The following is an 18,288-nucleotide window of genomic DNA, read 5'->3' as shown; positions in this document are numbered from 1 at the left end:
TTAATCCCTACCAAAATACCAATGACAATCCTCACAGAAATAGAAAAAGGAATGCTAAAATTTGTATGGAACCACAAAAGACCCTGAATAACCAAAGCAATCCTGAGCAAAAAGAACATAACTGAAAGCATCACACTATCTGACTTTAAATTATTCTACAAAGTTATAATAACCAAATCAGCATGGTATTGGTGTAAAAACGAACACAGAGACCAATGGAACAGAATAAAGAACCCAGAAACAAATCCATGTGTTAAATATTTAGAGTCAACTGATTTTTGGCAAAGGTGTCAAGCACAAACACTGGGGAAATAACACCCTGTTTGATAAATGATGCTGGGAAAACTGGACATTCATATGAAAAGGAATGAAATTAGACCCCTATCTCTCTCCATATACAAAAATCAACTCCAAATGGATTAAAGACTTAAATGTAAGACCTGGAATTATAAAACTACTAGAGAAAAACATAGGGGAAACACTCCAGGACATTGGTCTAGGCAAAAATTTTATGCCTGCGGCTCTAAAATACAGACAACAAAACCAAAAATAGACAAATAGGACCATACTAAACTAAAAAGCTTCTACATGATAAAGGAAGCAATCAAGAGAGCAGACAACCTATAGAATGAGAGAAGATATCTGCAAGCTATACATTTGGTAGTGTACTAATATCCAGAGTCTACAAGGAACCCAAACAACTCAATAGCAAAAGACCTTAACAATCTCATCAAAAAGTGGGCAAAGAATCTGAATAGACAGTTCTCAGAAAAGACACACAAATGACCAGCAAGTATATGAAGAAATGCTCAACATCACTAATCATCAGGGTAGTGCCAATTAAAACCACAATGAGATATCATCTCATCCCAATTAGAACAAGCTATTTTCAAAAAGACAAAAAGTAATAAATGCTTGTGAGGACATGGAGAAGCAGGAGCTCTAATACACTGTGGGAATTTGAATTAGTACAGCCATTATGGAAAACAGTATGGAGGTTTCTCAAAAAGCTAAAAATAAAGCTATTATATGATGCAGCAATCCCACTACTGAGTATTTATCCAAGGAAAAGTAATATATTGAAGACATATCTGCATCCTCATTGTTTATTGCAGCACTATTCACAATAGTCAAGATATGGAATCAACCTAAATGTTCATCGACAGGTAAGTGGATAAACAAATGTGGTATATATACACAATGGAATACTATGCATCCACAAAAAAGAATGAAATCCTGTCATTTGGAGCAATACGAATGAGCTGGAGATCATTATGTTAAGTGAAATAAGTCAGGGATGAAAAGAAATACTGCATATTTTCACTCATATGTAGGAGCTAAAAAAGTTGAGTTCATAAAAGTAGAGTAGAATTGTGGTTATTAGAGGCTAGGAAGGGTTAGGGGAGAGGATTAGGAGGGGTTGGCTAACAGATGAATCACAGCTAGACAGGAATAAGTTCTAGTGCTTTATAGCATTGGGTGAATATAGTTAACAATAACTGCATATTTTCGAAAGCTAGAAGAGAGCCTTTTAATGTTTCCAACATAAAGAAATGATACACTTTTGAGTTGATGGATATGCTAATTACCCTAATTTGATAATTACACATTGTGTACATGTATAGAAATATCACTCTTAGATATGTTCTATTATTACATGTCAATTAAAAATAGAAGAGAAAAAAGTTGAATTAGAGGAAATACATACCAGAAGAATGATGTACATTTTGGTATATTTCAGATAGTGTGGATTTCAAAGATGAATCTTGAAACCCAATTAATTTTAATAGGTACTAAAAATTTAACTGGAATGAAAAGAACCCACAAAATCTTTTAGGCTAAAGATACTAGAAATATTTGAATTATATAATAAACCTCCTCAAAAGCCTTCAACAGTGTTTACTGGCACTATGCTAATGGTTGAGTAGTGGTTACATAGGGGATGTAACATTACCTGCTTTTGTATATGTTTTAAATTTTCCAAAATTAAAATTGTAAGTAGAACCTAACCATCAGGCCCTTTCAGTGATTATACGTAGTGAAGTGAATAGAATGAAGCATCAAGAGCTGCCAGAAAAGGTAGTCCTGAGATGCAGTGTGAAGGGCTTTGCAGGCCAGTCAGAAGGTTTTTGCATAATGAGAAGCCTTTGGAGGATTTTAAGCAGGTGGGGTGTGTGTGTGAATGTGTGTGGTGGTGTGTGTGGTGGTGTGTGTGGTGGTGTGTGAATGTGTGTGGTGTGTGAATGTGTGTGTTGGTGTGTGTGAATGTGTGTGGTGTGTGTGAATGTGTGTGTGTTGGTGTGTGTGTGAATGTGTGAATGTGTGGTGGTGTGTGTGTGAATATGTGTTGTGTTTGTCAATGTGTGTGGTGGTGTGTGTGAATGTGTGTGTTGGTGTGTGAATGTGTGTGGTGTGTGTGAATGTGAGTATGTGGTGGTGTGTGTGTGAGATGGTGTGTGGTGGTGTTTGTGTGAATGTGAGTGTGTGGTGGTGTGTGTGAATGTGAGTGTGGTGTGTATGAATGTGCGTGTTGGTGTGTGTGAATGAGTGTATGTTGGTGTGTGTGTGAATGTGTGTGGTGGTGTTTGTGAATGTGTGTTGGTGTGTGTGGTGTGTGAATGTGTGTTTGTGTGTATGTGAATGTGTGTGTTGGTGTGTATGAATGTGAGTTGTGTGTTGGTGTGTGTATGTGAATGTGTGTGTTCGTGTGTGTGAATGTGTGTGTTGGTGTGTGTGAATGAATGTGTGTGTTGGTGGGTGTGAATGTGTGTGGTGGGTGTGAATGTGTGTGGTGTGTGTGAATGTGTGTGTTGGTGTGTGTGTGAATGTGTGTTGGTGTGTGTGAATGTCTGTGTTGGTGTGTGTGTGAATGTGAGTGTGTGGTGTGTGTGAATGTGTGTGTTGGTGTGTGTGTGAATGTGCGTGTGTTGGTGTGTGTGAATGTGAGTGTGTTGGTGTGTGTGAATGTGAGTGTGTGGGGTGTGTGTGAATGTATGTGGTGTCTGTGAATGTATGTGGTGTGTGTGAATGGGAGTATATGTGAGTGTGTGCATGAGGTGTGTGTGAAAGAGTATATGAGTGTGTGTGTGTGCATGTGCGGTTCAAGTGAATGTGTATAGGTTTCTTGTTCACAAGGTTATGGAATTGGTGTGAATATCATAGCTGAGTTGAAAGGTAATACTTGTTACCTGAATTTAGCCTCAGTCATTTGGGTGGAGCTTAGGGTGACCAACTGTCCCAGGTTATCCAGGACAGAGGTTTTCTGGGTTGTGGAACTTTCAGTTTATAAAATCTGAGTGGTTGGTCACCTTAGTGGTAGCAATAGATAAAGGGTACAAATTGTGAGTAGTTGTATGTTCGAAGGGTGCTTGGTGGATAAGGAAATAGAAGAAAACTCAGGCAGCTGAATAGATATGGAAGTCAAGGGTGAAGATCTTTAAAACAGAGAGAGTGGCCAACAGTGCCCCACCCTTAAGGGGATCAGAGGCAATGGAGACTCAGGCCACAGGTTTGACTTTTTAAAATATTATTAACTTATTCAGATCAGGACTTACTAGGCATGTTTTTTAGTTATTTAGCCTTCAAAAAAAAAATTCTGCCATTGGGTACAATTAATGCCATCAGTGCCAAAAACGTAAATTAGAATATAGACACAAAACTTAGTGAAATAACTCATGAAAGATAAAATATTAGGCAAAAGTGTTTGAATCACTTAACAATTTGATTAGATAACAAAGAGGTTAAGACCATTTCTTGTAGTATTTGGAGATATTTAATTTTTATTATGTTAAGATAAATCTCACATAAATCTTAACAAATCTTAGTCAACTCTTACGAGTAGAGTGTGAGTGTCAGGTGCTATTCCACTGAGCAGTGAGATGAGGGAAGAACGGGCCTATGGGGTCTTGGTATTTTCCGCAGGTCACATTGCCACTCCCTCCCTGCCAAGCATTTCCATCACTCATGGTCTCAGCTGCACTCAGGGCCACCAGCCATAATCTACTATCCAGCTACTGGTTTGAATAAACCACTGATTTATTTGCAGTCCCGAGAGCTGTAGGCAGGAAATGCAAACAGCAGCTTTCCCTCGGGAGGGCTAGATGTAATGGGACCCTTCTCTGTTTTGCATCCTCAGGCTCTGATGGGAATCTCTGAGGAAGCTCAGTGGAAAATTTCTTTTTCTCTCAGCCCTGATTTCTCCTAAATGGCTCAGTAAGACCGAGAGAAAAGGATTTTGTCCTGAGTTATCTGCTCCCCACGGTGAAGGAACTAGGGAAAGAAGATCAGGATTAAAAAATTGTTTTTAGAGGGTAGGAGTTTTAATTGTGCACATTTGAGGTTTAGGGTACATTCCTGACTCCACAGTACATAGATGACTACCCAGGAATTTTCCACATTGTAATTTAATCCAGTATTCTTTTCTAGCCTGTGTACTCTTGGAGGGTGAAATTTTTGTTGAGTTGATCTTTATTTACTAAAAATGCATTAAGAAATACATTTTTGTTGAATGAATGAATGCACTTATCTTCATATGGTGGTTTACAATTTATTATAGACATATTTTATTTGAGTCTCATAGCAACCCTGTGTAGCGGATGTTATGATTATTTCTGCTTTCCAGATGCGGAGACTGAGGCTCAGAAAGGTTTAGTGACTTTCCCAAGATCACACAGAATGGAGACTGAAGTCTAGATCTTTGACACCGAATGTAGATTCTTTCTGTACACCACATTTCCCATCATTATTCAATAAACCAGCCTGTTGCTTAGTCATCTAAAAGAACACAAAAATACAAACATTGCCCTGCTGGATCAAATTCACAAGGAGAAAGCACTCAGAAAGCCTAGTGTTCAACCTCAACGGAGATGGTTTGTAGAGGCATGACTATTTCAAACTCATTGTTATCAAGTGAGTAGCTTCAGGGCAATAGCTTTCAAAGCCTTAAGTAGAAACAAAATTTGGGCTCCGTGTCTATCCTTAGCAGGTGGGAGACAGGGGACTAGAACATTAGCTTTCTGTTTATTTTTTTATTTTATTTTTTACAAAGAACTAGTGGATTCTATTTTAAAGATTGCACAGGGACAGAGAAAAGCTGGAGAAATTGAAAGTGGCAAAAATATTGGGGAAGTTGCCACGTTCAAAACATGGCAAAAATTCATAAAGAAGGATGAGTTCATGTCCTTTGCAGGGACATGGATGAAGCTGGAAACCATCATTCTCAGCAAACTAACACAGGAACGGAAAACCAAACACCGCATGTTCTCACTCATAAGTGGAAGTTGAACAATGAGAACACATGGACACAGGGAGGAGAACATCACACACTGGGGCCTGTTGCGGGGTGGGGGGCTAGTGGAGGGATAGCATTAGGAGAAATACCTAATGTAGACGATGTGTTGATGGGTGCAGCAAACCACCATGGCACATGTATACCCATGTAACAAACCTGCACATTCTGCACATGTATTCCAGAACTTAAGGTATAATAAAAAAAAAAAAGAAAAAATAACATGGCAAAAGTTGCCACAATAAGTATCCCTGGTTTTGCAATGAAGTGTGACTGGGGCCTGGGGAATGCTGTGCCTTCAGGGGTAGGAGAACATGCCTGAGTGAAGGGTCTGCAACTGCAGCCTGGGGGCAAATCTGACCCACTGATTCTTTTTGTTTTGTATGGCCCACGAGATCAACTCAGCAAAAATTTCACCCTCCAAGAGTGCACAGCTGGGAAAGAATGGACATGGCTGTGCTCCAACAAAATGTCACATCATGAAATATTAATTTTTTTAACCATTTAAAAATGCAAGAGGCATTTATTAAAAATGCATTTTTAATGGTTGAAAACATTAAAAGAAGAATAATATTTCATGACATGTGAAAATTATATGATATTCAAATGTCAGTGTCCATAAACAAAATTTTGCTGGAGCACACCCATGTCCATTTATTTATTTTTTGAATCACCATGGTGGCTTTTGTGCTGCAACAGAAGAGTTGAATTCTTCTGGCAGGGACTGCATGTGGCCCATAAATCCTAAAATATTTACTCTCTGGTCCTTTACAGAAAAAGTTTGCTGACCCCTAACCTAGAGCCTGTTAGGTTCAAATCGACACTCAGATAACTGTCAGGCAGCTAAACTGTGGAATACTAGATGTCTTTCATTTCTGACATTGTCAAGAAGTGAACAGGAATCCAATTCTTAAGGCCACCCTACACTTTTCACCTGCTACTTGGATGACTGAACTACTGGATCCATGGCCATGTTCTGCCACCAAGCCTGTGGGACTATAAAGGCTAAGCCTTCTGTGTGCATCTGGCCTAGTCTGGTCTGTCCTTTTCATATCTGGCCTGCTTTAAATATCCTCATTCTAGATGCCTCTCAGTGTCACTCCACTTCCCTTTGGAATACTAACAGCTAACATCTATTGATGGCTTACTCTGGGTCAGATGCTGTGTGCTAAACACTTTACCCCATTCTTCTCTTAGGATGAGATAACCCTAGGAGGCTGGTATTTCTCATTATTGTTCCCATTTTACAGATGTGGACACTGAGGTTCAGAGAGATGCAATAACATGCCCATTTGCACACCAGTAAGTGGCAGAGCCAGGACCCAAACCCAGTCTCACGACTCCGGGAACTGCACGGGCGGGGGTGTGGAAGTTGAGGGGATGCAGGTTTTTCTGTTAATGTTCCACCCTGCCTTGGATCCCCTCCTGCTACTGCTGCCACACTAAACCTAGGGGGTGGCTGGTACTTTTCTTTCTTGGGCTATCTTCAAAACCACTTTTCTCTTATTTTCTTCTTGATGCAACTGAAAGAGGGTAGAACATTCATAAGACACTTGGCTAAAAAAAATAAGAAAAACCAAATGAGAGACAAACCAGGAAAATTTTTTACAAATCTGTATTCTTCCTACTGACGTTGTTTGATGGGCTAGCGCCACAGATACAGAGCACCTTTGCAATACCACACTGGGAGGGAAGAGTCCAACCCAGAAATGCTCCTCTTCAAAGCTCTTGGAAAACTTTGTTTTGCTGCTTACAGGGTAATCCCCACAGGCCTAGGCAGAATTGTCAGTTAAGAGCTTCTCCCAACTGAGAGTGGCCAAGATTAACTCAGCACTCAACACCTCCACATCTTCCCCTTTAGGTTCCCACTGCCCCAGCCCTTCACACCACCCATTTTCTGCTGTCTGCTCCCATTTTCCGCCCAGGCCTGCCCTTCCTGGGCCATGTCACAGGCTCCAAAATGCTTCCATCTTCCTCCTGTCAACAGAAACTTGTAGCAGTGTAACATGTTACCTCTTCCCAGCATACACTTGATTTGAGCATTTCCCTGAAAGTTTTGCCTTTCCTATTTTAGGCAACGCTTCCCCCATTTAGAAAAGGGTACAGAGAGTTCCCCCAGCCTTCAAACATTACAGACTGGCTTTTTAGCCTTTCTGTCCTCCTCTTTCTCCCCCAAACAAATCTTTCTGAGTACATAAGAAATTTCCTCCTCTTACCTCTCTTCTAAAGATTTTTCTTGGCTGGGTGTGGTGGATTATGCCTGTAATCCCAGCACTTTGGGAGGCTGAGGCGGGCAGATCACAAGGTCAGGAGATCAAGACCATCTTGGCCAACATGGTGAAACCCCATCTCTACTAAAAATAAAAAAATTAGCTGGGCGTGGTGGCACATGCCTGTAATCCCAACTACTCAGGAGGCTGAGGCAGGAGAATCGCTTAAACCAGGGAGTCGGAGGTTGCAGTGAGCCAAGATGGCACCACTGCACTCCAGCCTGGGCAACAGAGCGAGACTCCATCTCAAAAAAAAACCACAAAACTATATATATATTCCTTGTCTCCAGAGGAGAGGGGGAAAACGTAAGACAGATGGGAAGGCTTCCTCTCTCGGTGTCTTTTTTTCTTTCCTTCCATGATCTTTCCTAATGCACAAGTTGCCCTGTCTTCAACAAGACATAATTAGTTAGCCCTTGGTTTCTGCTCCCCTCCCCCAGCACAAGACATTTTAGACTGGTTGGACTTACGGTTTCTTTTCTTTTTATTACATAGATGTTTCTTCCCTGCTGCCCCAAGTAAAGAATGCCTGAGAGAATAACAGATTTCCTGTAGAATAAAAGCAAAGAAAAGCCGGAACCACAGTGGAATTTTAGCAGACACCGAAGTAGTTGGAAGGGGAAGATGATACTGGATTGTGGGACAATCTGGTGCCCATAAAGTCATAGCCCTTAGACTGGCCATGGCTGCCAGTCTAGCCTTTATTTGCAAGGACTCGACCAGGTATGAGGAAAGAAGCCAGATACCCTGCCTCTGGGCTGGGCCTGCCAGACTGGAATCCATTGCTAACCAAAATCCCCTTACCTGCTCCACATGCTAGATGAATATTCAGAGTGACTTTGTGGGTAAAGGAATCCTTCACTCTATCACTTTCAACATCCCGCAGGGCTGTGGGGCGAGGGAGATGATGTAGAGTTTGCAAGGTGAAAACCTGTAATAATATTGAGACCACAGCAAGCGGGGCTTTGCATTTGGTTACAGACTTTTGTCCAGCAGAGTCGATTATTGTCTTCATTTAGGACTTCTGATTGCTGTCTAAAGCCAGACAACTTGAAGACTAGGTATTCTGGGTCTTTCTGAGTGCTTACTTGGGTTTTACATACAGAAGAAAGAGAATTGGAGAGAATTGTATCTCGTTGAAGGCAGGCCAACATGTGCATCGATAAGGATGTTATCATCCTTGGAGATTTTGTTAGCTATGTGCTGCCTTAGGCTCTTGCTAGCAATGAGATGATATTTCTTCATAGTAAGTATGGAGTTATCCACTTTGTGGTCTTGACATGGTTCATGTTAATATAATGGCAACTTTAAATCAATTTTCTCTCTAACTCTGTAATGCATCAGAGAACCCTTAGTGGGTACATGGCCCTTTTATCAATATATATAACTTGGAAGAAAATGTATATTTCTCTATTCTAGGGATTGGAATAAAACTTCAATATCTAATTTGTCTTACTATAACAAATACCGCTGGAAATAGTCATATAAATAACTATAGCTTAAGAAAACTATCAAAAGTATGTGTTTTATTAATATTTTACTTTTCAGGTAAATAAGTCCCAAGCTGTCTGAGCTATAAAAGAATCTGTGTGTGTGTGTGTGTGTGTGTGTGTATGCCATGTGTCTGTGTGTATGCCATGTGTGTGTGTGGTTTTTGCAGTTTATGGATGTAAGGAATTCTCTCTGAAATGTGTGCTTGAGAGCGCTGGAGCTCAGAACTAGACTTTGCTACTGACCTCATATTTTCATTTGGGGGCTACCTAAGCTTGGTATGATCCACAGCATTCTTTTTTCATTTTCCTCAATAATCGTGATTTAAAACTTACCTAATAAAAGACAACTTCAGATTCCTAACGTTCAAGCTGTAAGATATCTGGGGGGAGGGTGTCCAATATTTTGTGAACAGCTCTTTGAGACAATGCTGCTGGAACCATCCTGAACAATGACAATGGAGAATAATGTTTTTCCTCTTCTCCAGCGGCCTGCCCCAAGTAACCCGCTCTTGCCCCACTATTTACTTCAAGGTAACCCAGAACTGGTAAAACCAGAGGCACAGGTGCCGCTAGCATTGCCACAGAGTCAGGAGCTGAGCAAAACAGATGCTTACTTACTCTGGCCTCTTCCTTTTATCTTTCTGCTTCCTGCCCACTTCACTCTTTTCCCTGCATTCTTTCTTTCCTCTCTGCTCACTTTGTCCCCTCCCATTTGGAGAAATAAAGCATTGAACTGACCCTTCACATATCCATCTGCCGTTCTATAACTCATCTTTATCTCCAAACATCCTCTCTAGGCTATTGGTTTTTACCCATCCCCTCCCTTTTGGCATTATCTTCTGGAACTCCTGGGATCAGGATGTCACCCTATTACTCCACTAATGGCACACATGGCATCCTTTTAGTCAAATCCAGAGCCTTTTTCTTCACCCTTTACTTTCCTCGGAACTCTGCAGCACTTGATAATTTCCAGCAGCCTTTCTTTCCTGAATCTTCTTTTTCTGTAGCCACTCTGGTTTCCCTTCTACCCCGTGGACTGAGTGCTGTGCTCTGCTTCACCAGCCCTAACTGTGTGTTAGTCGGGTGTCTTAAGTAGGATGATCATGTAATTCTTCATCCAGACCATGATATTCTTGAGAATTAAAGGATGCTCAATTGACAACAGACAATAAACAGAGATTGTCCCTGGCAAACCGATATGTCTGGCCACCCTCTCCTTAAGGCTCAGGAGGAGAAGAAAGTGGAGAGATCTCAGGGCAGGATATGAATGAACATAGTTCAAGGAGCTTTCAAAGTCCATCTTCAGGTTTCTTAGTTACTTCTGTTTAGAATCTCAAGTTAAAAATTCAGCTTCATATTTATAAAAGGATCACGTTATCTGAGAAGTGTCAGAGCAGGTTTGGGAGAGAAGAGACGGGTGAGGAGAGAGTTCTACCTGAGGCAAAGGCAGAAGTGGTTGGACCAGGTCCCGCAGTCCTCCGTGAGTTCCAGTCACAGAGTCTGCCCTTTTAGGTAAGAAGAACTTGGTGCTGAAACCGCTTCCAGGCTCTTCTCAGCCCAGGGTTGCCCAAGATCAGTTGTACTGAGTGGCCGGCAGGGTAGGCAGCCATGATGATCTTGCACAAAATATTCCAGGAACTGTAAGTGTCAAAGATGTTGGACATGGAAAGAAATAGAGCAATTGCATTGAAAATGTAGAGGATGAGAAAGTAGCTGGTGGCTTTGATGGCCCCTATGTGAGCCTTCATGCTGGGGTCCCTGGACCCTGTGGCATTGCTTCCCATGTGTAGGGTGTGTCTCTTGAGAGAGAGGATCAGCAGGGTGGCTGCCAGAATGAACATGATCAGAGGAACGAAGATCCCCATGTTATAGAAAAATACCAGGTTGACCATATTAGTCTCAGAGAAGTACTTCTTCTCCGTGGAGTTGGAGGAGGGGATAGGAATGGAGCTATTCACATACACATTGAAGACATCTCTCGAGAGAGGAAAGCTGAAGCTTAAGGAAACCAACACTGACAGCCTGAGAAGCCAAGGCATCAGCACTATGATTTTCCTCTTCATCAGGAAGAACAAAGGATGATTGAAGTTTGCAATTCTAAGACAATAGAAGACTTTGAGCCAGGCAGCAAACCAGAGATTGGAATGGTTCAGAAAGACAGTGATGACTTTGAAGAGGATATACACTGAGTTTTGGTTATAAACAATTCGGAATAGCAGACTGAAAATGTTCTCCAGCATCATCCAAATCTGTAGCGAGAGCCTGGAAAAGCTCAGCATCAACATAATGCGGTCACCAGTGGGGAGTGTTTTGCCCCTGGCCCACTCAGCCCCATAGATGGCCGTGATGAAGCCACTCCCAAGGATGCCAGTGATGCACTCTATTCCAGAGACCACCAAAGTGAAGGTGACCTTGAACTTGGATATGTCTTTATCTGTGGCATCTGTGTTCACCGTTGCCATTCTCTTTGATCCTGACTTTCAGGTTTCTGCGCCAAGAATGGGTAACTGCTCTGCAATCTTCTGACCCTTGCTCAATGTTATAATTTCTGCCGCCCTCATTAATGGTTATTTCCAATTTTTCTCTATTTGTTTATCACATGACTACAAGTTAGAGGCTTCACATGCAAATAATGAGAGGATCTGGTTACTGGGTCTGTCTCAATTTTTCATAAAGATACATTTGTCTTGGGCTTTCAGAAGCTCACTGGAAATAATTTGAGACATGTTTCTAGCTCAACACCTTCTTACCTTATTTACTTTAAGTCCACATTTACCTGATAAGCAATGAATACAAGGCCTTTTTACTTGTCTCACAAGATTTCTGTTACCTGCTAAATTATTTGTAAAAGCTCATACAGCTTTTAAAATCTGTTTTCCCCACTTCTTTTCTTGTCTCTCTTATTTTGGGAGAGAGTTTTATTTTGATAGTTACCATGTTTGTGAATAAGAAATTCCCATAAGCTCATATATGAACATCTTTTACTTAGAATTGAGTTTCTTCCAAAAAGGCCTGCTATTATAATGTCCTCGAATAGTATATAGAAAAGCCAAAATTGGATGCTATTCGAGTTGGAGAGAAGGAAGTCTCCATAGTCCCAGTTTTTATTATTTGTGTATGTGTCATCAATTTCAGCTTACTGAGATCCCACATGACTATTTGAGCTCAGAATCAGGTATAATGAGCCTGGGGAGAATTCAGTGTTCTGGACATGGTGTTGAAGTTCGGAAATGTGATAAGGTACTATGACTTGAAATTTAATTTCCTACTTTTTAACCCTGGCTATGAACCAGAATGAACTCTGGCACTTAACAAGAATATGTAGATGCCCAGGACTCGTCCAAATCTAGGAAATCAGAACTGGACTAGGGCTCAGGCATGCTATCTTTTAAAAAAGCCGAAAGGTCTTGTTGCTCATAGTCAGGATTGAGATCCAAAATCTTAGCTGGAAACCAATGAGCCTTGGGTCAGATTTGGCCTGTAGTCATTTTACCTTGCATTGGTTAATGCTGTACAGCATTAATCCACCAGTGTGTAACTTTTTTTTTTGAGGGGTTCTATTGGCAAACATTTAAACTTAGGAGATTACTTATATGCACGCACAAAAAATCTATCTTCTCTTGAAAAATTAGAAGATTTGGCAGTATTGGGTCTTCATAGTGAACTGGCTGAAGCTGAGTAGTGGCTGCCCATTTTAAACAAGGTATATACTTTTCAGTTTGTTGACAATACTAATTCCTAGTGTCTTTTTGACACAGAAGCTGAGTGCCAGTTATCATTTTCCAGTGTGCTTGCCCTGTTATTTTTATTTGATTATTTTTCTTTTTGAGACTGGGTCTCACTCTATCACCCAGGCTGGAGTGCAGTGGTGTAATCATGGCTCACTGCAGCCTTGACCTCCATAGCTCAGGTGATCCCCACACTTCAGCCACCTGAGTAGCTGGGACTACAGGTGCATGCCAACACACCTGGCTAAGTTTTGTATTTTTTGTAGAGAGAGTTTCGCCATGTTGGCTAGGCTGATCTTGAATTCTTGGGCTCAAGCAATCCTTCTATCTCAGCCTCCCAAAATACTGGGACTATAGGTGTGAGCTACCATCCCTGGCCTTGGTCCATTATATTTTTTTATAATATAAATGGATGAATGATAAAAATGGGTTTCCCCACCCCAAATTAATTTTATTTAAAACAAGGAAGTTGGCTGGGCGCAGTGGCTCATGCCGGCAATCCTAGCACTTTGGGAGGCTGAGGAGGAGGATTGCTTGAGCTCAGGGGTTTGAGGTCAGGCTGGGCAACATGGTGAAACCCCTTCTCTACCAAAAATACAAAAAATTAGCTGGGCATGGTGGCACGCACCTGTGGTCTCAACTACTCGAGAGGCTGAGGTGGGAGGCTCCTTGAGCCTGGGAGGCGGAGGTCTCAGTGAGCTGAGATGGAGCTACTGCACTCCAGCCTGGGTGACAGAGCCAGACCGTGTCTCAAAAATAAATAAATTAATTAAATAAGGAAGTAGAGATTTATTATTTGTATAGAAATAAGCACCAGGCAAAGCAATATATTTCAAAATTAAGAAAGCATTATTTAGGGAAATTAAAACTTATGTCAACACAGAGATTTGTACAAAAATGCTCACAGCAGCTTTATTCATAATAGTCAGAACTGGAAACAAGATTTGTTGGCAGGTTCTGCATCTCCTGTAAGAGACTCATTAACTTTGGTTAGTTCTCTTAATTGAGGACAGTAGTATTTGTCAGCAGCTTTCACGTATTCCAAAGCATCAAACTCACTTTTTGGTTTATTTTGTCCCAACATATGCACGTTTGTAATAAATGATATCTCCCCAAATTTCTGGCACACAATCGTTGACTTCCATTGTTCTGGTACTGTTTTCTATTGGTCTTCATTCATGTTTTTCTCTGATTTTAAGAGGTGGGAACAGAAGGAGATGTTGGGCAGGGTCTGCCTGCAGCCCCAGAGGCTCAGGCAAGAGGAGCAGGGAGGGATCAGCCATTGGGGTGTGGGACTGTTGCTGAGGCTCTATGCAAGCTGGCAGTCTGGGCTGACAACTCCAAGCCACTCACAGTGCCACATTTATAGCTATGTGGGGCCAATTCGTTTTTATTCCATATTTTATCATTTGGAGAGCTAGAATGGAGGCATCATCTCTACTTTAGAGAAGTTCTTTTTTTATTTTTATTTTTGGAGACAGGGTCTTGCTCTGTCACCCAGGCTGCAGTGCAGTGGCACGATCTCAGCTCACTGAAACTTCCCCCTCCCAGGTTCAAGCAATTCTCATGTCTCAGCCTCCCAAGTAGCTGGAATTACAGGTGTGTGCCACCATGCTTGGCTTATTTTTGTATTTTTAGTAGAGACGGGGTTTCACCGTGTTGGTCAGGCTGGCCTTGAACTCCTGGCCTCATGTGATCCACCTGTCTTGCCCTCCCGTAGTGCTGGGATTACAGGCGTGAGCTACTGCACCCGGCCTACTTTAGAGAAGTTCTCATGGGTGTCTTCAAGGAACAAAAGTTTCAAATTCTTGGCTATGAAGTTTAAAAGCTTTGGTCCAGGCATAGGATAGAACAGATTGGAAGAATACACCTATTCTTCCAATGTTTCCAGGGAAACATTTTTCTTTCACATCTCTCTCCATCACTACCATGTAGACTAGAAAATGCTTTCCCAGTTGGAGAGGAATGAAAGAAGAGGAGGCAGGAAAGAGCTAGAGAAGGTAAGGATCTCTTTTGAAGGGGTCCCACATCTTGGCCCACTGCTCATGGCTGCATGGGGGTGTCAAAGGCAGACAGGCTGCAAGAGGGCCCCTGAGTCCCCTGCAGCCTGTCCACACTTGGGAGAGCTGTTCAACCTTCCTTGTGTTCACAGAAGGAGTTTGGAAATCTGCTAAGGGAGTTATCGGATTCCATGGGGTCTAGTGGCCATATCAAGGAGACTTTACAAGCATGAGATCAAAGTGTGGACACGTGAATTGACATCAACGTAAGGACAGGAATGACCACAGTATAGACTCTACATCCCACCTTCATGCCAAATCTTTGAGTGACTCCCAAGGAGCATAGGTGTCCTTCATGGAAGACAAGAAGGAGAAAGGAGAAGGGATAAACACAACATGTTTCTCCCCCTCCAGTTTCAGTGCCCCACTCTGTGCTTCCCATCCAATTGTAATGTCTTGGGCAGGTTCCAAATGTTCGTCTTCTTTTGGTTATTAATACTCAGTCCAGTTTAATTTCATATTTGGTTTAAGTATTATCTTCTGCCTTTCCCCAAGCACAGTTTCAGCTGACACCCCATCTGCTAGGACTGGGAGGAGACAAGGTGGACCCTGAGACACCCGTCTCTCCCTCTTCAGTTTTTGGCTAGTGTGTGAGAGAGAGGACAGGCAGAAGAGTCTCTTTATTTCCCTGGCTGCTGTTGTAAATGCACTCTTTTGTGCTGCTGCTGCTCCCCTGGCCAAAACCATCTGGCCCTCCGTGACTTCCGGGTGCCAGATATCCATATGTTGGCTGTCTTGTGAGGATCTCATGTGAGTCTTGAGGAGGCTCTGCAGCAACTCTTCACTCTGCTGCCCATAACTCCCGTAGGCCCCCCTTCTTCCTCCCTAATCTTTCTATATGTGCAGACTCAGGTGGAGGGCTGCTGCTGGGATCCTGGCCATTTGCTGGTACTGCTGCCTCTTATTAAGCTTTGCAGTAGATATTTGGCCTCAATTGTTGGCTGCTTTCTTTAGATCTGTTTTTCTCAACCCTGTCCACATCCTAGAATTACCCTTATGACTGGAAGGGCTTTTGCAAAGCACCTATACACATGTCCCACCCTAGAAGATTATGAATAATTGTTCTGGAGAACAGCTAAGCATTGGCATTTTCAAAACTCCCCACTGTGATTCTTATATGAAGCAGGACAGGGTTGAGAATCACTGCCTTTTGGGGGGACTTACCCTTATGGTTTTTAGTATGAGCTCCAGGGTTACTTGGGGCAACAGGAAAAGTGGCCCTCAATATCTTTGTGGAAGCGACCGAATTACTTCCCGAAGAAGACTAAGAGGACATATCGTTTATCAGGTGGTAGGAGACCAAATTCAGAGATTGAGTTATGGAAAATAATTATAACATTTTGCAGAACTGGGTTTTTGGTGGTGTGAAGTCACATCTACCCAACAGTATTAGAAAAGTAGCATATTTCTTGTAGTCATATCTTTATGAAAAGTAGGAAAAGGAAGATAGACTGAGGGGGTCATATGTTCCTCCTGTGTTCCTCATAGAACCCTCCTGTGTGCATATTTGGTAAAAGATGTAATTTAAGAAAACAGTCTAGGTGCCATTATGAAACAAACCACTGGAAGAAGAAAGAAGAGGGCCATGGAAGAGACATGTGATCAAAACCTAAGGAGCTGAAGAGAGAATTGTAATGTCAACAAGGTTTGTCTTGGTTGTTTAAGAAATAAGAAGTCATAAATAAAAAATCTGCCTGGGACATCAAATTCTTCACAGATAGCAAGTTGTAAAAGAGAATCTACTGAATGTAGCGGAAATTGTGTGTCCTGAAAAGATACAAGCACGTGCAAATGTAAATGTAACTAGAAATACTGTTGCTCAATGCAATGGAAATGTGACTAAGAAATGAAAAGAAAAATCATGTGAAAAAATTTTTAAATGGTGGCATTTGCTATTGCAGTTGGTGAAGATACATATTTAGTAATACTTAGATGTAGTAATGAGCTCTATTAACCACCATGGGCGTTAAGAATTTTTATATGACTGAAAAATATTTTGGACAGTGTGCTCATGACAGACACAACCTAACCTTAGGAAATGATTAAGAAGATAATTTTTTTGTGTGTATAGAGGAAACTTTCAAACAATTTAATGCAGAAGACTTGTGTGCCTATAGGATGATATTCCTGGGATGAGCAGTGTTTATATCAGACTTGCAATAAAACTTAAACTCTAGGTGGCAAGTTATATAAAGACACAGGCTTTATATCTACTTGCTTGCATTATTTAGCAGGAATTGCTTCCTGCGAGAAGTTAAAAATTGAAGATGTCCCGAACACAGCGTTCATACTGTGAGCTGGATCTCCTTGTAGGGCTTCAGGCACAGAGTGTTGGATGCACTGTGTGATGAATTGGACACGTGGCATGGCAGTCTGCTCATGACACAGAGGGTGGGTGGCTTAGTCATGGCTGAAAGCAAAGCAGCATTGTTGAACAGTTACGAGAAATGAACTTATTCACATCATTGGAGGGAAAAAAGCTTTGCTTATGTTAAGCAGCGAAGATTGTTATCATATAATTGACCTTTGGGGTTGAAAAACACTTTGAATATTTCCCCGCAAAGGCACCCACAAAGCAGTTATAAAATGTAGAATAGAGTCTGCTGCCAAGGGTGTTAAAAAAAGAAAAAAAATGTTTTAGGAAGGCATATCTGGCATCGTTACTAAGTCCTCTTTTCTGTGGTTGGAATTAGTTTCTAGAAATACAACTGATGGCCTGAAACCTGTGATAAAAATTGTGATACACTGAAAACTGATTCCTCAAAATGGCTTATTGATTTCAGACTTTGTGAAGATAACCTCCCATTGTTCAATGCACCTTGTCAAATCCTACTTATAGTGTGAAAAATGACTCATGGTGTGATATAGGATTGGACATTTTGTACAGTGACACTGGAATGCCAGGCTTCTACAAATATCTTCACAGTTGTGCAAAGACTCATATTTTAAAATATCTACGTTTTTGAACAGCTCTCTCCCAGTATTAAACTAATTAGGACTAATTATCACTTCTAGTTAATGGGTCCCAGTCAAGGCTGAATTCTGTTTTCATTATACAACTTAACACAGGTTTAACAAGGACATATTGGTGCTGAAGAAAAAGTGAGCAAATTGTAAAATAAAATACTAGAAATGAAATGTTTATATTTTATCTTTTTTTCAATTTTGAATTTAAGATACAATCTTCAATATCACGTATATATTCATACACATACACATTATCTGGTATGGTTGCAGTCTTAGTTTAGAAAAATAAACACAGCGATTATTTTCCTGACAGTTGGTTTGTTTTATCATACGGCTGCCATGTTCGCCCGTACACCTTGACGTCTCTGGCTTCTGCAGACCCTGGAGTTTTGAATGAGCTCTTCCAGGCCTAGGTCTTGCCTAGGAATGGATTATGTGGTAGCAGTAAAGCTTATTAACAGTTTTCACCACAAGATGGAGCCT

At 41.3% G+C, this 18,288-nt stretch overlaps 2 protein-coding genes across 2 annotated transcripts in view; one reads left to right on the top strand and one right to left on the bottom strand.

Moving 5' to 3' along the window:
- LOC100989368 (Kell metallo-endopeptidase (Kell blood group)) overlaps window positions 1–18,288 on the top strand; it is a 388,650-nt gene that overhangs the window by 54,783 nt on the left and 315,579 nt on the right. The gene's annotated exons all lie outside the window — the stretch shown is intronic.
- Window positions 10,513–11,554, bottom strand: TAS2R40 (taste 2 receptor member 40). Its single transcript, XM_003820554.5, has one exon. The coding sequence runs from the start codon at window positions 11,510–11,512 to the stop codon at window positions 10,559–10,561; it is 954 nt and encodes a 317-aa protein (XP_003820602.3). The 5' UTR covers window positions 11,513–11,554; the 3' UTR covers window positions 10,513–10,558.

This window comes from Pan paniscus, chromosome 6 (assembly GCF_029289425.2).
Source record: "Pan paniscus chromosome 6, NHGRI_mPanPan1-v2.0_pri, whole genome shotgun sequence".
Lineage (NCBI taxonomy): Eukaryota > Metazoa > Chordata > Mammalia > Primates > Hominidae > Pan > Pan paniscus.
The sequence above is the reverse complement of the archived record's forward strand: the minus strand, read 5'-3'. Positions and strand labels throughout refer to the sequence as shown.

What these genes read in the sequence shown, in the direction of transcription:
- TAS2R40 (XM_003820554.5), bottom strand. Translation starts at nt 11,512, where the DNA reads ATGGCAACGGTGAACACAGATGCCACAGATAAAGACATATCCAAGTTC.